Below are 22738 nucleotides of genomic sequence, written 5' to 3'. Positions count from 1 at the left end.
ACCTGCCTTTTTTATCCCCATCTGGTTTGTACCCCTCTCAGCGTTAGAGAGGAAGTGGGACAAGAGAACTTTTATGCTTTGTAGCAGCAAGGGACTGTTGAGCATTCCTCGTGTTCACAGATCACTTAATTCATGCTTATTGGGAACTAAAGGAAAGTTTGCACCGTAAAACTCACTTTGAGTCTCTGGATTCCCTTGTGTTGCAGAGAAAATGCTGTAGATAATGGAACAGGGATAAAGATTATTTTCTTTAAAATACATCCAGGAACGTAATTCATGGAGTTTTAAGGATCTCCTATAATTCTTGCAGCAGTCTTTTTTTCTTTATGTGGCACTTTTTGATTAGTGGGAGAGGGCATCTGAAAGGTCTTCTCCTTGCAACACAAGGTAATAATTAATCTCTTCCCTCCATTCCATTTTCTCCATCCCTTCTAGTTCTGCTTGTCAAAAGCTGACAAAGAGCAATATGAAAGAGAAGAGAGGCCAGAATCCCAGCAGGAGATTTTGAGAAGAGCTGCTAAAGACTTGCCTATCTATACAACAACAGCATCGAGAGGTGAGATATAAAGATCATTCTATGCTCCTGAAGTTGCTAGTTTTAATTCAGTGAAATTCATTTGATGTCACTGAATGAACAGTCTATTAAGCACATGTTGCAAATACCATGACCTTGTTTTGTTACTTATTTGGGCCAGTGTTTAATTCCCCCAAGAGAAGCTGCAGTCCTTTTTCTGGGGATCTCAACATAAAGCCACTATTTGGAATTTTACAAAAAAATCACCTTCTAGCAAGCCAATGAGGACATTTATCTCTAGTTGTGGCTATTAAAAATAAACGCAGCAAAGAAATATAGCTAACACAGCTAGCAATAGGGAAAATTAAACTTATTGCTCAATTTTATAATCGCTTTTGTCCCCACTTTAAACTTCTCTTTCTGAGTTATTCTGGTTCAGCAGGAGGAGAAATGTACTGAAGATCTTAAAGTACTTTTATAGTTTACAAACAGATAAATGTTGTTGCATTTCCATCTGTAATTCAGTACGAAGTTAGTGATGGGCTACTTCTGTATTTGCCTTTAATACATATAGGCATTTTTATTCCGACTTATATATGAATATCTGTGAAAAGTGCTGTCTTATGCATATGTATATTCTTTAAAAATCTGTAGCTTTTTCATACACACACACATATATGTATATATATTTTTTTCTCTTTCCTGAAACTAGCAGTGCTGTAGAATTTCCAAAAGCACAAACTACTCGGAATAACTGTTACCAAAATTTACTGTGACTTTTCCAAACAAAGCCTAAGGACACCTGGCTCTTTTTAATACAAGCCTCTCTTTAAGGGAATCCCAGTCTTAAGTTCCTGGAGTGGTCTGGGAAGCTGTTGCCAGCTCTTATCAGTACTGTTCAGCTGTAGGTGTTGGCTTTCCTCCTCCTTTCAAACTGCCTGTGCTGGTGTCTTATTTCCATTGAGAAAAGCCTGAAGGCTTGTTTAAAAATATCCAGTAAAGATGAAGAAGAACTGATTTACTGAACAGTCTGCTAGATTGGAGTTTGGTAAAGAGGATAGAGAAAGCCATTCGGAAAGTTACCTTGCTGAATGAATGTCGTTTCACAGTGGGATGCCTGGGTACCTTGTGCAGAAGTGAAAGGGGATCAGTGCCAGAGGATGAAGGATGGGAATACTTGGGAACCAAAAAGTAAATGAAAATGGCCTCAGTACTGAGTAATCATAGTTTGTTTTAAATACTTTTATATCTTATATTTCTTTAAAAAAATCAAAACTATATATGAGAGTAGGTACATGACAGTCTTTGAAAGCAAGTGTGGCAGGGGAGGGCAGGAAGCTCTTTAAGATTCAATTCATGTTAAGGGGGAAAACTTTTATTAACTTGAATCAGTTCTAATGACTCGCCCCTTGCACTTGAATGCAGCAATCAGATACTGCGATCGATGCCAGCTAATCAAACCTGACCGCTGCCACCACTGTTCTGCATGTGACGTGTAAGTTACTGAACCTGAAATTATGGACTTTACCTCTCCTGCAGTCATCACTTCAGTGTGTTCATGTCTTCAGTGTGTCAGCCATTGCATAACAGTTACTATTTCTTCTCTCTCAAACCCTCAATACTTGGATTTCATGAAAGAGCAAAGTTCCTTCTGTTGGTGCAATATTACGGTGCAGCATCATTGTCTAGAATGGCACAACTTTTTGAGAAACCTGCTTGCAGCTTTGTAAAACAGAGCTTATATTAAAATAAAAAAGAAACTCAAAAAAAAGCTGAAACTAAAGAAAGGTATTTTTGAGATACCAGCCCCGGCAAATGCTTATTATCCAACTCTTTTATTTTATCTTGCTTCTGAAATCTTGAAACAGATATATGCTTCTAATAACACTAAAAATCTTTATCTCAAAGACTGACAGTGGAATCACATGCCTTAACCATTCCAAAGACATCACTGCTATTCCCTAATTTCATTCTGAATCATCAGAGAAATCTGTACAAGCACTGAAAACTGAGGCTCTGCGTGAGACTTCAGTAGGCTGAACTTCAGGAAATCTAGTTAACTGAGGAACTTAATGCACATTTTTTTCTAAAATCAAATTTATTAGCAAAAATGTGTCTGAAATGTTTCATATCTGTCCTTACACTATAACTGGATTAAAATGGCATGTGGACTATTCAAATTATCCACTACCCCGCTCTTTTCCTCAATTAGCTTTAAAAAAAAAAATAGCAAGCAGCAAACAAACAAACAAAAAAAGGTAATAAATATAGCCCTAAGGTAGACTTAGTTGAAGTGAATGCCAGGCATAACATACTTATCCACACAGCACTGAAAGGTCCTTTGGATTTGTTTCCTCTCAGTGTGCACATAAAATTAGTGTGGCTTAATGAACCAGTATATGGCGTTGCTCAGTAATGCTCCCCATGCTAATTTAAGAAACTCTCTTTATAACTCTTTTGAATCTCAGTTGGTCTTTTTGGGTGAAAGAATGGCTGCTCTAATATAGAGAATTGGCATGATTGAGGAGGACTTGAAAAAGATACAGTGGGGCAAATATTTTTAAAAAAAACAACCCCCAAACCTGTAGAAGTTAAAATTATGTGTCTTAGAAAAAAAAATTATTTTTGCTTTAACTTGCTGGAAATTATCTCTTTCAGATGTGTACTAAAAATGGACCACCACTGTCCATGGTAAGTTTATTTTTAAAACCAAAAACTCAGTATAATAATAATGAATTAGATGCTGCTTTAAGAATGAAACTCTGAAGTAAAACTTGATTTTCACAGAACTTCTTTAATATGTGAAAATAAATCTTGTTCATAATGTGTGTTGCAGTGTAGAGTTGTAAGCCCACTAGTCCAAATCATGCAGTTTCTCCTTATGTAAGAGAAACCTTGGCTTTACGAGCCCTATGGGAAAAGGCATTTATTTCTTTTGTTTGCTCTGGTATTTTTACCAGGAGAGGAGATACTCTACAATGTGAAAATCAGTTCTCGATCGTAGATGATACATATGACCCACTCTGCCAGTTACCCTTCTGCAGTTTGTATTTACTGGTTGACACTAAAAATATTGTCTGCTATCACTATGAAAAATGCTGCTATCAGTAGTTGACGTAGAGGTGGGTTTGTAACCAAAGCAACATCCGCTGAAAGTGATGGAGAGGTTTATTTTGCCTTCCATGATGACTGCAGTTAGTTTGTAGTGTGAGATGCTTCCTATGCAGACTGTATGTATCATAACGCTTTGCCAGCTCGTGTCCTGTCCTGTAGAATCATGGGGGCAAAATCTGCGTGAGGGGCCCAGATCATTTTGCTGGAGGAAAGAGATTTCCTTCAAAATAGTGGCTTAAAATGCTTCTGAAACACTAGTGCCAGAATGTTTCGGACATACCACTTGACATCATACGCATTACGCTCTGCAAAAGCTGAATGTATTGTGGGGTTTTTGTTTGTTTTATTTTTTGTATATCTTAGTAACCTCTTTCTCTTTCCCCTCCTTCTAGGGTGAATAATTGTGTGGGATTTTCTAACTACAAATTCTTCCTCCTGTTTTTAATGTATTCCTTACTGTACTGTCTGTTTGTTGCTGCTACAGTCTTGCAGTACTTCATAAAGTTTTGGACAGTAAGTTCTAAGGCTTTTTTTTGTTTGTTGTTCATTTGTTTAATCCTGCATGTGTTATTAGAGGCTGTATCAGCATGTTGTCACTCAGCATTTACTCTGTTCTGTGGTTCATTATCATTAACAACATCAATCAAAGTGACTGAAGCAGAAGAACCTTCTGAATATTAATGAATTAAATGTATTACACTGCCCAGGATAAGTTAACTGGGGGAGGAAGTCTTGGATGAGGACACTGTGTAATTTCTCTGCTCTGTCGAAATTGAGTGGCACAGCTTGGGTTTTTTTGAGACTATGGAATATAGATATGTAGATAAAGAACTGGCCATATCAAACAATAACGTGTGTGTGTATATATACATCTATATATAAAAATACTGACAAATGTGAAATATAAGTAACAATTTTATATCTTCCTAGACTTGTCTATGGACAATCTGCTGCCAGATAAGGCAGACTGAATTCTTGGAAATTGACTGAGCTCTGTTTTGGAGTCCCTACGTAGGCATGTCCGAACTTCATTTTAGTAGCTTTTATTGATCTGATATGGGTAGAATGCTAAGATATATACAGTGTGAATGCTATACATCTTCCTTGCAGCTATTATCAGTTGTCAAATGATTGATACACGTACATGCATCTTAATAGATTTAATAACATTTATGTCAAGGGCAACTTGTATGTCAGTCTTACTTTCCTCCTATCAGTTTTGTTCCAGTCACATCGCTGGCTGAACAGTGTCTTCTGTACTTGTTCCTTTTCATCTACGAAAACTTGTACTGTGCCTTCCTTATATCTAGGCTGAAGTATTCGTGTCAGAATTCCCTTAATCTGTTTCCATTAACTAGCACATTAAAAATTACTCTTAGTGGAAGGGTCTCCATCACATCTTTCTCAATAAATAACAGCACGTATTTCTTAGATGCTAGTTGCTGTCAGAGTAACTGGGAAAAGCAGTCATTATCTGCAGCAGTAGAAGTAATCTTTATTGGAGCAAAATGTTGCTGTTGTGTCAGGTTAAGAGAAGCTTGATCATATTCAGGATAACTGTACTTTGAGACAGTTTGCATTAGGTAAGATAAATGGTGCAAAAGAGCATGGGGTTTTGTGTTCATCTAAGCCTGTGGGTCTGATCTGCCAAACTACTGTGTTTTTATTAGTCTGTCAGTTCTTTACAGAGACCTGTCACTGGAGAGCAAGGAATTATGTGGGCACTGAGCTGTCAGTACTGTGAGATGAAAGCCATAAATGTATTTGTCAGTTTATGCTGTGGCTTGACAGATTCTGCTGTTCAGTCTTGCTTGACTATAAATAGTTAAATTTTTAATTTGTGAATGTGCTATTCCCAAACATCTGCCTGGCTGCTTTCCAGTGCTTTGTATGCAATTTCTAGTGAAACTGTAGATGCGCTCTTACATATTTACCAGTCAGTGCTTTCTCATCTTACTTTGTAAGTGTTAGTGCAACTAAAGTCCACAGGACAACTGACTACAAAGAACATTTAATACCAGCATTTGCAGCAAGACTCTTCCAAAGCCCATCGGACACAACATTGAAGTGGACTCTTGAGCAGAGGAAGTAAACTCAAGAGGGATTATTTTTTTGTTATTGATTTAGCTGTTAGAAATGCTTCCTGCAAGAATGGGCTACTTCTGAAATGTAACAATAGACAATGTAGTTGTATGCTTGCACTTCTTGCTTTCAGTTCCGGATATTTGCAATACAGAATCTGGTGATGCCCTGATCTTACCATCAGAGTAGATCTCTGACTCACTTTACTCATGTTAAGTCATTCAGTCCACGAAGCAAAGATCTTATAACTGCCTGATAAAACTATATATATTCAGAAAGAGACGGCAGCACCATAATCACATAGATTTGCAAGATGTTGTATATGTCTTGTATGTAAGCTTTTAGGCAACTGCTGCTGACTGCAGAATAGAGTTCTGGAAGCTTCTCTCTACGTCTGTATCCAAACTAAAGCAGAATGCTGCTGATATATGCTGTCTGTAGACTGCTTCAATATATTGCTAGTGCTCAGCTTTGTCCGCTGCAGCATCAGACAGATTGCAGTTTGGACTTTTGCTATTGAGGCTCTCTAGATGTTGTTTTTTCCCCGCAAAACTTGAGTATCAGAAATGGTGTAACTTCAGAAGGTAGTGCTTATTTTGTGCTTCCTCACAGATGCTTTACAGAGACCATGCAACAAACTGCTGGATATATTGCGTGTTGGGAAGGCATATGGACTGCTTCTTGGGGAGTGTAGCCTTGGTCACTTCAGAACTTGTAATGAGGTTGTGGAGATGTATGTGCTAACTACAAAAACTTAGTCGTGCATTGTTTTGAGCTGTTGATAATATTTGCATGGAGACATGATGTGCATACGCAGATACTTGGAAATATTGTGAGACGTGCACACCTACAGAACTCTTCTATTGAAGAAAGTCTGTGTGTTTCCCAATTCGCACATGCAAGACTTTGATGTAGCACCTTTCATGTTCTATGCAGAAATGCTGAAGAAAGGTCTTGATGCTGTTCATACAGTGGTGCAGCAACCACACTGGCTGGAAATGTTCACCACAGTTTGCACCCTGATGCTGCTGTTAAAATCTGTTTTGTAGATCAAGGAAACGTGACTGATTTCTTTATTTATACTCATAACTGCTTTTTCTATACTCATGTAATTTTTATTTCTACCTAGGAAATTGTTAAAGATGAGCAGATAACATGTCAGTTTAGCCAGATGTATTTGACACAAACACCAGCACTGGCTGAACGCCCAGTCCTTGATGCCTTGTTTACATAGTGCATGGTGGTGCTTTCCAGCTTATATTTGTATCTACTCATATTCTTTCTGCACTCCCTCCTCCTTGAAACTGTTATATTTTCCAGTTGTTTTCAGTGTTTTTCTTGGTCCTCCAAATTAATTTGCAATCCTGAGTAAAGTTAATTCAAGGATGTGATTGATATGCGTTCTGGGTGGATGGCACATGCTTCTGCAAAACTTTGATTGTATTAAGAGCAGCATGAAAAAAACCCTCATTCCTCTTGCACATACGCTAAGGACATAGACCATATCTAAGGGTTTAATCAAACTCAGATAGCATTTTTTTGTTTGGGGGGGGGTTTGTGACCTGACACATGCTCAAATGACTCTGTTCTTGTGAAGGGGCTTTGTAGGGAACTCTTTACAATAGGGACTGGCTTCGGTCTATTATGTGTGCTAAGCATTTCAAATTTATTGTGAAAATTGCTTCCTTTTGTAAGTTCTACAGCTCTCTCACCTGTAAGTCTGTGCTTCTGTGCTGCTGCTGAGCATAATGACTTTAAATAACCAATGTGTGAAGTTTCACTCTCTTTTCACATGCTGGGACATGTGGACCGCTACTAGAACACCACTGTGAAGAAGCCTGTTATACATACTCAAAGACTGCAGGCTTCTCTCCAGGAAAAAAACTGGCCTTTTTTCAAAGATGCTTCAGTTCTGCAACTGTCATTCAAGAACTTAACAACCAGTGGCTGAAACTGGGTAGTCAGAAGAGGTAGATGCTCCCTGGGGATCATGCAGATCAATCACACATGATGCAAAAAACCTTTCTCCAGGTTTATAGAGCTACTGAATTAGGAAGATGCAACTGAAATAAACTTAGATTTTCTGGCCCACAGAAAACACAAAGACTAAGCTGCTGCTGCTGCTCTTCGAACTTCAAAATCAACTGGCCTGAGAATTCTTTGTAGAGAACTACTTTGGTTAAATATGCAGTTCCAAAAGAGTCATAGAAATACAAGTTACCAAAATCAGTTAGGAAATTGAGGAAACCCTCAGTGTGCTCTGAGGTGGGAAAAATCATTATCACTTCAACATGAAGTTTAGGAATAAGCAGCAATTGGAGTATTTTGCTAGCCTGGATTTCAGGTGATCGTGTAATGCAACATATCCCTAATGCAGGGGGAAGACAAATTGTCAGTAAATAAGTAACACAACAGGCAGTAAATAAGGAAACTGATTTTAGATGGCAGTTTGGAGAGCTGGACTCTGCTTATCATTTGCTTATGTAGCATGATCTGACTGTAGCCAGCATTTTTGAAAACACTGTATATCTGCCAGACTCAAAGGTAGATCCCTGGGTTCTTCCTAGGCTTTCTACACACATTAATGTAGCTTAAAAGCCATATGTCTTGCCTACAATAGATTCACTAAGTGCTAGCATCTTAGCTAAGATGGCTACTGCTCTTTAGGTGTAAAGTTTGGAATTTAAAAACGAATTTAAACTAACTTTTCCAGTTTCTTCCTTTATTTTCTTAAGTATTGGTTCAATTTCAGATGTTACACTAAAGATAACATCTTAAAAACATCTCCGTATTGAAGGAAATTGGGAAGAATTAGAACTGTACTGTGTTATGGGTTCTTTTTCAAACAAAGAAATATGTGCAAAGAATGGCAATTTATTTTTTATGGTTTTGACAGAAGTTGCATCTAATGGTAATAGATATGTTCTGAAGTCAGAAAAACTTTGTAATTAATAAACCACTACTTTATACCTCAGGATTATTCTGAGCTTTTCAGACCTTTACGAATGGTTTCATCCTACAGAATATTCACATAAATCTTACTTGTGATGGAAACAACTAGCAAAGAAGGCACTTGGTGTAGTCGTGCTGTTCAAGCTGAGGAACCACGTGAAAGTGATCCAGTTACAATATGAATAGCAGTACTTCTGGGCTTCAGTAGAAAATTTCATGCCTTTGAAGTTAGTAGTGTGCTCTTACGTGCTCTCTCCTCCATTCTCTTGGAGAACAGGGGCTACAACTGCTGATGGGCGTTGGAACTCGGCACGTCCAAGAGCACATTTTGCACACCAACCATTTTGTTCTTATCAAAGCCTGTGCTGTTTTCAAACGCTTCATCTTAACGTAATACTAGTGTTTAATAAATTGTCTTTGTTTGCGCAAAGCTTTGCCGCAGGAAAGCTGCAGAGAATTGTCCAAAGGTAAAATCCAATATTGCTGTAATTATTTAAATGCTGTTCGTACTATAATTTTTGTAGTCCAGTCATTAATGGTAGCTATTTACACCATCACAGAAGGAAGGAGACCTGTAATCTGTTGCCTGTGATTGCAGGCAGCGTACAGGGATATGGATATACCTATGTGCACTTGATCTTAATTGAAATGTATTTTAGTCTAAAAAGAAAGTCAGCCTTAGATAAATGGGTATAGTGAATGCAGTAATGGAAAAAGTAATGGCAGTAATGCTAACTAAACAGCTGAATAAAAATAGCCTCTCTGCTTTCATAGTGCTGTGAAAGGTTAACTGCTTTAAAGTATTGTGATTTTGAGGCTATAGAACTGGAATAGTATTGTTGCAAATCCCAATGGCCTTTTGAAAGCGGAAGCCTAAAAATAGGTGGGGGTGGAATTGGCTCTCTGATATGGGCATGAGTTTTTTTCTGTAGTGATTGTACTGAAATCCTTGGTTTTTACATAGATTTCTGGTGAATCACTTCTGCCTGGTCAGACATGGCAAATTTGTTTCACTACGTGCTTGCTGGTTGTTGCTTAAACCGTAGAGGTCATAAAAAATTGAAGATCTATTCCATGTCTTGTCTAGGACTGGTTCAGTCTTAGAAACATAATATGACAACCATTTCCTTTTTACATTCATTACAGCAATTCAGAATTAGGTCCAGTATTATTACCTTGCCAGTAAAAGGTTTGGATGGGGTTTTTACCCTTTTTTTTTTTTCCCTTCAAAGAAAGTGATTTTGGAAATATTTTTCCCATGTCTCTGTGGCTGCACAGTGAATATTGTTTAATATAGGAAATGTTTTGCCTTGCCCCTTACTGCACATTTAAAAAGCACAGATGAACATATACACTTGTGCTACTGAACTCATGGGGAAGGAGTACCCATGAGATTGAAATGCTCTTGTAAACCAGTTTAACATGACATGAAAGGAAAGCTGGGCTTGTTTTGGGTTTTTTTCTATTTGAAAAGTGAGATGAAAGACCTATAGGAAAGTGGGTGTGGCAGAGAGTGTTCAGCGACAATACTGTGTTACTTGCTTGGAAGTGTTAACATATTAATCTCTTTCTCTCTTTCTCCCCAGAATGAATTGCCAGATACCCATGCAAAGTTCCACGTACTATTCCTTTTCTTTGTGGCAGCCATGTTCTTCATCAGCATACTGTCTCTCTTCAGCTACCACTGCTGGCTAGTTGGCAAAAACAGATCAACCATAGGTCAGTTAATTGGAATATGGAAATTTTCCTTGTCCAGAAAACCGACAATTCGATGAGAATATTGATGCCTACGTGATATGCCATCAAATATAAACCAAAATTTTAAATACCAGGCAATAAGAAGCATATTTGGTGGAAGTAATTAAAGGTGAAACATCTAGGGAAATGAAGCCTGTGTAGGGGTCCTCTGCTGGAGCCAAGCATTTAGATTCACGATGACTGTTCATTTCCTCTGTATTTTTGAGACCTCTGAGGCACTGTGCATTTTTATTGGGTTTTTATATCGTGTGAAGTATGTAAGCCAGTTGCTACTTGCCACTCTCTTGTTCTAATACTTTAATAGCTGGATGGCTCCTGCCAAGTCAAAGGCTCTAATATGAATATGTACAACATCTTGAACTTAGATCCAAAAGAGTATTCTTAAATCCCATGAAAGAATATGGACCTTATTATTAGGAAGTGGCTTGTAAAAGCAGTGTGATAAAAATGTGCACTGATGCACATTTCCTAAATAAGAGAAGAGATTCCCATAATTTCTATGCCTAAATGTTTTGAATGGCATTGGTCAGCGTAACCAAGTTATGTGCGTTAGTTAAAATATCTGAAGTTCTTGCTAGGAAACACTTGGAAGGGCTTTTTGCAGGGTATGGTGGGACAGGGACTGATGGATATTTCCACAACTGAATAGGTCAAAATCTTATGTCTTTCAATGGAGTTTAAATTTCGAACTTCAAAAATAACTGGGTTGATTAAAAGTGAAATAATTTTCAGCTTGCTAGAATTTTTTGGTGGAGAAAAAAGGAATTTTGAAAAAATTGGAGAAAACAGGAATTTCATGACAGGAGACGTGAGTTCTTTTTCTTTTTATATATTTACAGGTAAGGATTATTCACAGTTTCTTTTTTAGCTATGAAGAAAACTTCAGCATATTCCTTTCCCAAAAGTCAGCGGTCATAATTGGCAACACAGTACTTTACTTTTTGGATTGTGATTGTAAAAAGGCAGTCTACTGGTATGGAGAGAGCAATGAGTGCTCTCAGTTCTTGGCCAAGGGTATAACTGGACTGAGTAGAAAAGTAGTGGTGGTTTGGTATAGTTTGTGGTGTGTCTGTTTCTAATAAAATAGATTTCATCTTTCTCTCTTAGCACAGGATGCTCTTAATTCAACTTCAGACCGTGGCAGAAGTGGAAAAATCTCTTCTGTATGGGCTTAGGTCCAGCAGTGCTTATGGTAAATTCTAAAAGGGCAAGTCTTCTGCTCAAAGAAGGCTTCACAGGCTGATGAGAGAGCTAGTCACTGAGGAACAAGGGATATGCTGTCTTTGGCATGCTGATGGGACTTAGCTTTGTTCAGACATTATGTTAAGTGTAAAGAGAGAAAGTTGACAAGGTGTCTGTTCTGCTTACTTGATTTTCTTACTTTTCATTTCTGTTTTTGTGACTAACCTGTGATTTTTTTCTCTCTCATTACTTGAGATAACTTTTCTCTTTCCCGTCACCCCACAAAACACATCAAGATCGTCTCAGCTTGTCCAACAGTGTTTTCACAGTAGAGAAGTTTGTGTATTCATGTTCTCTTACTCCTTACCAGTTTAGAGAGATTCCATGTTTTTCTTTTACAGAAACATTCCGTGCACCCACATTTCGAAATGGCCCTGATAAAAATGGGTTTTCTCTTGGATGCAGCAAAAATCTGAAGGAAGTTTTTGGAGATGAAAAGAAGTATTGGCTACTCCCTATCTTTACCAGGTATTCAGTGTGAATAGGAATGACTAGGGGAATAAATTGATTCCACAGCTTTCACCTTGCTTCCTCTTCTCCTGAAAAATAAAGTACAACTGAAAAGCCAACTTGTAAGTCCTGTACAAATGAATGCTAGTGTAGGGAAAATGTGCAGGAGAAAACTGTCAAACTCTGCACAGGGTTTTCAGTCCAAGACAAGGAGCTTGTTGACAAGGGCCTTTTAAATACCGAAGTTAGGAAAGCTTTGAGAATTGTATTGCAAAAATTGTACACCTTTCAGTGCTAGTATTTGTGTCTAATTATAGAGCAGAAATCCGCAACTTGGAGGAGATAGAAATGCTTGAACTTCAGCTGCATCAAAACAACATCAATTTAAAAACACCCCCTCTTGCCTCTGAAAACACTTGGCAACTTTCCTCTTGCTGCCATCTTTCCTTTTCCTTTTGACACTTTCAGTATTAAAAGCCATCTAAAAAAGTTCAGAGCAAAAAAAAAATCTGATATGATGCAAAATGCTGGTTTTAAAACTCAGCTGAGCCAGTGCTGGGGAGTTGCAGACAATCTCGATAAAGCAAGACTGACCTGCTCACCACTCCCACCACCACCGGAATTCAGCAGAACAAAGTAGGAGGTGTGTTCCAACACTACTTTTGTGGGGCTGTGTATCAGTTTAAAGTGTTGGTGAACCTATTTGTGAAGCTGAGGTCTGGTAGCAAACAGCAGAGGTAAAAGTTGCCGCAGCTGTTTGCTCAGCTGCCATGTGATTAAAGGCAGAAGCAATGCTGCAGGTGGGTCAGTCTGCTTTGCTACCACTATTTTATCCTGATAAACTTGCTTTAAAAGAAAGCTTAACTAACTTCAGAATTACGGGTGGAGGGGAAAGTATGGCCACCAAAATGTTATTTATGATACAGTTTCGGGGGTTGTAAATACGAGAAAGTCTCACCACGTGTGCACGATGGTTTGGGGGAAGACTGGGGCTACAGTCTACAGGAATACATTCAGGGTTCTGAAATATATACACTAGTCCTGTGCTCAGCAATCCATACTGTATAATAGAGTGGGAATCAATTGAGCTCCAAGATTCAATTAACTGATCATCTGGTTTAGTGGTAGAACTGCCTTGCTTCAAGTCTGATGTTCAACACTGCACTCAGGTAATTGATTCAAGTCTGTAGTATTTGCCTTTTGCATGGGTCTTTGTTCAGTTCATTGAAGTCAGCTACAAACAGTGATTTGAGCCCTTTTTTTTCTCATATAGTTTGGGTGATGGGTGCAATTTTCCAACTCGTTTGGTGATTATGGATCCAGAGCAACTTACTGTCTCAAGCCAAAACGAACCTGCCAAAAGGTAACTATAGCATTTAAGGTGCTGATTTTGTAGTTTTGTACTTCACCTGGAGAAAAAAATGGTTACCAAGTTTTTTAATTCTTTACACTTATTGTCATCTTCAGAGTAAGGTACTTCACAGAAGGACAGAATGGATTAATACTAAAAAATTGACAGTTTCTTGGCTTTGCTGTAGTAGAGGATATGGCTCTAAGGAAACAGTAATAGTGTCTTCAGTGTATTTTCAGGAAGCCCTCTTTAGATTCAGAGAGACAGGAGTATGTGCAACTTGTGGGGGTGTTTACATTTGCCATTTTAGAAGTCTTCTGTATAGTTTGGTGAATTTGTAGCTGAAGGTTGTTGTCAACAGCAATCACCTGACTTACCAGACATTAGAGGGTTCAAATGCAATGCTGAGAAGAAGTTGCTTCCAGTGCAACATAACCTGTGGAATTTACACAAGAACAGGACCCTTGTGCAAACAGCACATTATCCTCATAAGATTGTTCAGAAGAAGGCCTGACCATTTATGTGGGATAAGATGGCATTTAGCTGTTCTTCCAAATGGTACTGGTTAGGTTTTCTTTTTAACTGTGTGGCAGCAGCACTGTTGTCAGTGTGCCATTTCTTGTGTATTAAACTGTGCTTTTTTTCCATTAGAATTTTGAGTGGCTTATGTGAGGTAAGGGTTTCAACTAATGACTGGAACAAGGCTAGAGGGGAATTAGGGTTGGGGAAAAGGGGCTGTTTTCAGTTGGCACTGTAGGGGGTTTTTTTGTTTGTTGGCTTTGCTGTTAAGTAACTTCACTACTCTAGAAATGTCTGAAATAAGCAGCTACTGGTATTACAGAATTCCTGTTGACTTTGCTTACTTTTCAGCTCTGGAGCCAGTCAGTCCTTTCCTACTCGACCACTCAGTGAATCACAAAACCGATTGCTAGCCGGTGATTGTCAGTGGGTGGAAAGTGGCCCTGAAGAGGAAAATGTGAAATCAGGTAGCCTGAACTGTAAACAGTCAGGATGATTCTGTGGTTTTGTTTGTGGTGGTGTTTTCCTCTTTTCTTTTTTTTTTTTAGGCCTAGGTAGTCCCTGGCTGGAGTGATTTAGAAGAAAACTTGTTTCCTAGAATAAAGTCAGCATGTTTAGGAGTTATTACTAACTTGCATCCCATACTCTGATCCAAACTTAGTTATTATATTAAGTAGATAGGTAGATGGATAGATAGATAATTCTCACTTTTGCGCTTCTTATCTGAGATTTGGGATCTTTTATATTTGATTAGGGGGAGGAAAATATTTTTGTAAAATAGGCATAACATGGTGATTGTTCTTTCTCGTTTGAAATCTTTGCTATTTGTTATGCAAATGTGTGAAAACACATAATTGAGATTCTCTCACATTCTAGGTGCAAAAAAGCATATTATAGTTTCATTGGAAAGCTGATCTCAGCTTATTACTAACCAACCATCTCAATGAGAAACAGGTAAGACTAACGTAATTGATTGTTGTTTCTGTATATGTATAAATAAAAATAGACATCTTGAAGTCAAAAATCAGCTAGTCATGGAATGCGGAGGAGTCCTCTGATGTTGGATGAGTAATAGAAAAGTCTAAATAAAGCTCAGAATGGCTGTTCAGAAGACAAGAATGGGTGTAATGCTGTAGTGCAGGAAACATGGGCTGGCTCGGTCTGGGATGAGTCAGACTAATCCTTTAATTTAGATTGTGTAGTGCTGGATTTGTTGGCCGACCAGGGAAAAGAATCTGATGTTAATACAATCTCAAGATGAAGTGCTGTCTTGAGGAAGAGCTGTTCTTAGGGAACAGCTCCTTAACTGTCTTTTTCTTAATCTTATATTGGTTGGCCATGCTCTGCTCTTATACTTTAGGAGGCTGTGTGTGCACAAGGAAGGAACAAGTAAGTGAATACAGGTGTCTGCATACAGACTGCTCCATCATGTTTGGAATTGACAGCGATCTTCTGTAATGTTCTTACAATAAAGTGCGCTGCGCCCACTTTGCATTTAGGAAATACAGCGAGTGCTGGTGCATATGGAAACTTCCCTTGGTGTATTTCCAGTGACTAAATTAGACTTCTTTTATGTTGACTTTGCACTGTGGTGAGCTTATAAGCTCCAATTAATTTTTTCTCTCTGGAAGAGAAATCTTATTTGGTCAACTAACAACTGTCGACGCTGAGGGCTGAGTCGTTACTCCCTGCCTTTTTTTTTTAATTATTTTTTGGGGAAGGTTGGGGGATGTTCTTGCAAGTAATTCCCATTTTCATTGGAAAGAAAGCACTACATTTAAGTTTGGTGAGCTCAGTAATTTTAGGATCACTTTTTTTTCCTTTCCTTTTTTTATTTTTTAATGAGCCTTCTGACCTAGAATTATTTTTGGGAGGGGTTTGGTTTGTTTTCAAAGAAAAAATATCTCTGAATGTCTTTGTGGGTGATGGTGTGATATTTGCACCAATATTGGTCAGACTGCTCAGTGTAAACTCATACAAAACCAAAATCAGACTAGTTAGTGGTACTTCTGAAAAACTATTCAACCATGAGAACTCACCAGTGGTTAAGTTTCCCCTTGCACCTTTTCTTAATACTATATAAATCTGCAAAACAATGTCCCAAGCAAGGGATTCCTTTCAGCCTCTAGCTATATAAAACTTAATCTGATCTAAATAGGTTACTAAGGCTTTTCTGTTCTTCATAGAAAGGAATGGATGTCTTCTGAGAGCAGCTCATCCCAGTAGCCTTTGATATAGGGTATTATAGAAAAGTCTTAATCTTTCTTTCCATTGACCTAGAGGGGGAGCATAAATGACTGGCTTAAACTAGACAATTAACTGGTAATAGTTTGAGATGAATTTCCTTTCTATCCTCCCTCTCTTCCTCAAGTCATGCCAGATTTAAGAATGAAGAATTTGTACATTGTGTCACACGTGCCTAAACTGCATTAGTTTTAAAAGTTGTATAAATAAATAGTGCATAACTGTACCCAATGCAGAGCATTTTGGGTATGTCTTACCTCAGGCTAACTCAGTAGCACAATGTTCAGAGTTCAGTTGGATTTGATCACAGTTTCTGTAAGCTGAGTTGGTTAATTGCAGTCCCTGCTGCTGTAGGCAACTGTGCAGTAGCTGTGAGATCCAACTGTTCCATGCACTTTTGTATACACTGTAACAAACTAAGAGTTGTATTTTTCAATTTTAGGCCTATAACATGCAGCAGAAGCAAAGTCATGGCTGACAAGTAAAATGCCCAAACTCTTCTAGTGAAAAGAGCTTGATTTGCAAAAGAAGGCCAGTTCCCCAGTCTCGCCTAGGAAAATACCATTTGTGTCCTCATATCTATCAATTTAATTCAAAAATTAAATTGTTAATCAGGGTTCCAAGGGACTTGACCCATAGGTCAGTGGTGATGGATTGATGTTCTTAGGGCAGATAATCTTCTAAAACATAAGAGGTTTAAAACAGAAACAAAACAAACCCACACCTCCCAGAACACTAATTACCATAACTGCTGTCCTCAAACAGAAGTCTGTAAATCACGTTACCCTGCTGCATTCATGTGATACACTACGATCTGCTCTTTTTCAAAACTAATGGAATAATTCTATTTATTACCTTCTTTTGTTTCACTAGGTTTCTGCAACACATTTTGAGCTTGAATATTACTTAATTTTGTTTGGAAGAAGTTGAGCCGGAAAAATGGAAGATGAACATTTTAGGAAGAGACAAGAAATTCAAGTTTCTGCACAGTACAATGGATTCTTGTAAGCACTATTGCAGAGCAGGGAAGTTAAGACAGATGCCTTAAGATTCTAAATGTGCATTTATGCAACACTGAATTATATACTGCTACCAAAGGGCCAGATCCTGAAGTGCCCTGCTTGGATGCACAAGGTCCAGAGTGGGAACTATGCATTTCTGTTATGCTGCAGTGGTGGGGGTAGATTGCAGAGACTCCTTCCTCCTCACAGGCAAACTTCATACCTTAGGCACTGCAGAAGTCACTTCCATAGCAGGTCTCCAGAGTAGAGAAGGAAAGAAAAGATGAAAAGAAAGGAGGAAAAAAAAAACCAAACCAAAACAAGAGAAGAAGAATCGGCACAAAGCATGGCTGGCGAGTTTGAAGTGCAAGTATACATCGTTCAGATGCCAGGTGATGGGGAAGGGACTGGATGATGTCTTCTTCCCGCTTCCTGTTAACCAGTCTACCCCATGATCATAGCTCTCCAAGTCTTTCAGGAATGAGGGTTCCTTCTACTAGCTGTGCTTTGGAGTAAGGCAATGCCAACAGCATAAAAGCCTTTAACTTGGGTGTTGCTTTTTTTGCTATAGGATTGAGCCTCCTCATCATTTTAACTTGATTTATTTAACCATATCAAGAACAGAGCTCAAAGAAGAAAATTTGGGTTTTAGTTGAAAAAACATGGAATATTACTTTCCAACATCTGTCTGTCAGCATACAAAGAGACACCAATCCAAAAAGGAATTAATAATTGTTACATTTTCTGTTACTGTTTGCAGTGTTTCCTGTGAGGCAGCAGCAAAATGGTAAAGTATCCCTGAGAAAAACCTTATTGCAGATGTGTGTTGATATAAAATGGAACCAGAAGAGTGCTGCTTTTTCCATGGGTCTCTTGATGGTTTATAAATACTGTTTTATACTTTTGTTTTATCTTTTTAATAAAGGCACAAGGTTTTATTGGTTCTAAAGTACCATTTAAACTCATGTCAGGTACTTATAAGAAAATCAGTTTTGAATCATACATCTGTGTTAGCACACTGAAAAATTGCATCCTGTAGTCTCCCACTTTCAAGTCCAGTTTAAGTGATGCTGGAATTGCTAAAGAGTGAGTGCTTTATGCAGTGATGTACCTGTTCACAAAAGGCAAAATGTATTTCCTGTGTATGGAATCAAGTCCATTCATAGCTCAAGACCTACAGCAAACAACATGGAGGGGGTTTATTTCCTCACTCCTCTACAGAGAAGACTGCTAACTCATCTTTGAATGGTATTGGAATTTTGCACTTGGAAAGGTGACAAATACTATTTTTCTGTCTGTAACTTTTCTGATGTTCAGCTGATGCTGATTACAAATATACATGAGCCCTTTTGATACAGACTGCAGGTAGTAGTTGAGTTGATGATCTAGTCCAAAAGAACCTGTTTGTTTTTTTCTCCCAGACTGATTACTACTTCAATTAAATATGTTTATGATGGAAATACTAAGGTATTGAGTATACTCTGAGGTTTAAAATAAGTATTTTTTGTCTTTGGAAATAATAAACTTTTCTTAAATATTCATCTTCTGGAACAAGAACTCTGTGAGGATGTATGAACATGATTTGGTCACTGTTGGATGTTCTTGAGACAGAAGTAATGGTCCAAACTTGCATGTTTTATAAAAGTTGCATAAGGTTTCTTCAAATTTGTACAAGAGATTTTGCATTTGCTTATTTCAAAACTTAAAAAAAACACATTTGCTACACATTAAACTGAAAGGTTTACCTTTTTCTTCTCAAATGTCAAGTGAGATGTGCTCATCTGAATATAAGCTCTCCACAGTACTGCACCAGCAAACTTTCATGGGACAGATACAGAGAGAGAAGGCTGCAATTTCAGATGGCTTGTTCTGAATACCAAAATTCGCAGCCCCAAAAACTGGTGGAACTGCAATGGAGGGCCTGGGATATCATTTGGCTATTACTGCATCAGTGTATTACAGCTGAAATAACACATCCATGCACAGACATCATCTAGCAGAACTATAAGCAAAATGTATGTCTCATAAGTATCACTGATTCAGCAATATGGTCTCTGCTCCCCCCACCCACTTCCCAAAGAGCTTGATATACCCCCATATGAATGTATATATACTGTAGGCTAATATCAGTATAACTTGGTTGATTTTTTTAAGTCAGGACTGTGACTCTACAGGAAAAACTGCAAGTAAACAGACTGGGCTTAACTCCATGTGCGTTCCCTAGCAAGCACTGGTCTCCTGAAACCAGTTCTTTGTATATCTGAGGAACATTTTTGTGGCTTTTCATGAAGAACTGATGCTTCTGACATCTTTATGCAGATCACAGGAATATTTTGTCCTAGATTTTTTTCATATTCGAGGTGAGAAAAGGAGGAGAGCAGTGGGCTTTAGGATACTGCTGAGTTACTGTTGGTGTAAAAGTAGGTATTACTAAAAGTCACTTTGACAAATATGAAATGCAGTAAAATTATTCAAATATGATTCTTCCAAATTCACCACTCCAAGCCCCCCTTTTTATCTTCCCCTTGGGGAACTGGTGACTAAGAAACCCCAGGCTAATATAAAGGATTTAAGTTCTCTAAGGTAACTGGTATTGATGAACTCTAAGGGCACTCCAGTGAGTGGGATGGAAGGGTTAGGTTTTCCTGTCAGGCCTGGGCCTTGGAGGAGATACCTTGTCCGAGGCAGCAGGATGATATCTTCTGTCTTTTAGACTTGTGTCCTGACAGCTCCTTAGCCTGTGTTGTGTCGGACAGGCAGAATGAGGGAGCAGGACAGCTGTTCAGCTGGGGGTTGCAAGCAGCCAGGGCACTGCAGCAACAGCAAGTAGGTACTTTTAGCCTGTGCACTGAAGAGCTGGAAACTTCCAGTGAAATGCAGTGAGGACAACTCTACATGTTCAGGAGATTGGAAGGGAGATGGATCCCTAGAAAGCAATTGTTCAGGGTGTTGGGCCATATGGCACGTGCTGTTTTGTGCTTTAACCTACTCTGGTACCATGGAGTCTTGAAAATACCTAGATTGTCACTAAAAACAGCAGCCCTTAAACTTTTAGATCCATCAAAATAATTACTATTGCAAACCATATATAGTAGTTACTGTAGGATAGTTGATATTGGCTGCAATTAGAAACTGCTTGTGTATTTCTTCATGCTTTTCTCTTTTAAAAAAGTCTACATACATTTAAAGAGCCAAAAAATGGCATTAAATCCTCAGTGTGAGGACAAAAGTCTGACACAAGGCAAGATTTCAGTGTGATTTCCCCTCCAGAATTGAATGTCTTAAGATAAACCTGTCCCTGTGAAGATGAGGGGAAATCCGTAAATGGAGATTACTTAAAACTGCACAGCTAATACTGGGGGTTTTTTTCTTACTTTTAATTTATTCGCAGAGTGTACAACATACAAATCACTGCTGCACCTACCAAAGCTGTATTATGGGAGGAGGGCAGGCAAAGGAGTAGGCATGTGTCATAACTCACTTCCTTCAGTGTTATTCTGAGACTGCAGTGACATAAGTCGGATGTGTGATAAGCTTTGATTATAAACCTCCATTTTAAATATTCAGATGGTTATTTTAGAAGGAGTTTGGGCACTACTCTTTTTAGTGATTTGAATAGAAATTACAGTAACGTTTTTGTTGGTTAAAGCTGCCCCTTGAGTGTGGAATTTGCAGGTACCAAACTACTTTTGGTGTGCTATTCTTAGAAACCGGTCCGTTTTCAGGTACTGTTTTTTTCCTTCATGTGGCTCTTCAGTATTAATTATAAATCATCTTTTGGGTTGGGAGGTTTTGATTCATTTCAATACCATTCGGTATGCATGCAAAGACCTTCATGATCTCTCTGAAGTAAGGTAGCTAAGCAGAGCCCCAAGAGGAGGGAAACAGCAGCGTTTGCACACAGCATTTGTGTCTGGCAGATTTACCAAGAGATGTGTTGATTCTGACGTGGATTGACCAGAGCTGCCTGGATCTGGAGCACTGACTGACCAGGTTTATTGAAAATTTAAAAATAAAAGAAATAACACAAAACAGTGACAACTTTGAGCTTCATAATGTATGTTCTCTGAGGACACCCTCTAAAATGGAATCTAGCAGGGGGATTTGGATCTGCATTTAGAGAGGCTGCAAACAGCAACTGCTTGAATGCAGAGCACATCAAGGATGTGTCCTTCCCAGTACTTAAAAGATAGCAAGGTATGCAATGCTAGAGGCTCTTCTATCCCTAAATGGCACCAAAGAGAGCAGCTGCACATTAAGTGATTTAATACTGAACACATTTACTACACTCATTTCTATCAATTTATTTTGTATATATAGCTTTTTATACGCATTTTTCTTAATTACGTAACTGTCATAAAACATTATGAAGTTGTAGTTTGTTTTAATGCTGATTAAAACTGGTGTTTGGCTGTTTGTTTTCTGCAGCAATTACTTGAATCTTGTTTCCATTAGGTAGTGAAGTCTGATAATGTTTACAGGATGGCTTTCTTTGGTTTGGGGGGGGGAGGTTTCCCCATCTTTATTCCCAGTCCCTGCCCCGAGAAACAGAGAGCTCATGCTGAGCAGACAAGCAGATGTGTCAGGGATGAAGTATTTGGATCGCATTTATTGTTACCAAAGCATTCATGGTGACGTGCAGATTCCCTTACGTTTACATTGCTTAGCTGACCACTACATGCTTAGTGTGATCCTCTCTGATTTCTCCTGTCCCTGAGCCCGTTGTTGTTATCAGCTTTATCGTGGGAAACCTAAATCTTTCTGAATGACAGTTTACAATCATAAAGCTATCCCAGAAAGAGGCAGCATTCCTGCTGCTAAGTCTGCCCCCTTTTGAACTTAAGATGAATAAAACATCCCTGGGTTATCTCTGCAATTGCTTTTGTGTTTGCCAGCAAGGGTCATCAGCATTTGCACTAATCACAACGTCCCAGCTGTTCTACTTCCACATGGTTATTTTTAATTGTGCTGCCTAAACTTGTAATGAGTTGTATTTAAGTTTGGGGTGATGTGTAGAAGAGACATGTAATAAATACGCACTTACTGTATTTTTTTGTATGTTACAGATAGGACTAGTCCTATGCACAGAGAAAACGTTGCCATTTATAGTTTAATACTTGAAGTAACTTTTTAAATGGGCTTTTATAAAGGAATTAAATACAAAATCACATTGCTTTGCCTGGAAGTTCCTTCATGTTTTAATTGTATTTGCAATTTCCCCGTATGTATACTTTTCCATAGAAGTTCTCTTAAGCCATTTATAACCAATGGAAGTGCACTCAAGATTTTGTACATCAGTGTTCAGACCTGTTCATACTTCTCTGAAGTACAGTTCATGTTTAAATAAAAAAGTACCATTTTAAGCCTCTTTTCCAAAGTGATATGAATGGACTTGACACTTGAATTCATCGGTGAATGCAACATCAACTTAATAAAAGTATGTGAAAGAATCTGAAAATTGCTCAGCTGTAGCATGTGTATACGTATTAGATTAGTGAGAAAAACTGCCTC

At 38.3% G+C, this 22738-nt stretch overlaps 1 protein-coding gene across 6 annotated transcripts in view; it reads left to right on the top strand.

Annotated features, from left to right (window-relative positions):
* The window catches only part of ZDHHC20 (zinc finger DHHC-type palmitoyltransferase 20), a 48793-nt gene extending 26108 nt beyond the window's left edge, over positions 1–22685 (top strand). For 2 of the 6 annotated variants that reach the window (XM_050333172.1, XM_050333168.1), the window contains 11 exons: positions 436–556; positions 1940–2009; positions 3173–3205; positions 4021–4141; positions 9094–9129; positions 10249–10381; positions 12004–12130; positions 13386–13475; positions 14334–14449; positions 14859–14936; positions 17100–22685. In XM_050333172.1, coding sequence (XP_050189129.1) covers positions 436–556; positions 1940–2009; positions 3173–3205; positions 4021–4141; positions 9094–9129; positions 10249–10381; positions 12004–12130; positions 13386–13475; positions 14334–14449; positions 14859–14896 — 885 coding nt within the window. In that variant the 3' untranslated portion in view covers positions 14897–14936; positions 17100–22685. The remainder of the gene's footprint in view (positions 1–435; positions 557–1939; positions 2010–3172; positions 3206–4020; positions 4142–9093; positions 9130–10248; positions 10382–12003; positions 12131–13385; positions 13476–14333; positions 14450–14858; positions 14937–17099) is intronic. The other 4 variants (XM_050333173.1, XM_050333170.1, XM_050333169.1 and 1 more) reach the window with 3 other exon arrangements.
* The last annotated feature ends 53 nt before the right edge of the window (positions 22686–22738 follow it).

Source organism: Myiozetetes cayanensis, unplaced genomic scaffold (genome assembly GCF_022539395.1).
Source record: "Myiozetetes cayanensis isolate MyiCay16 unplaced genomic scaffold, myiCay2020 scf5-8, whole genome shotgun sequence".
Classification (NCBI taxonomy): Eukaryota; Metazoa; Chordata; class Aves; order Passeriformes; family Tyrannidae; genus Myiozetetes; species Myiozetetes cayanensis.
The sequence above is the reverse complement of the archived record's forward strand: the minus strand, read 5'-3'. Positions and strand labels throughout refer to the sequence as shown.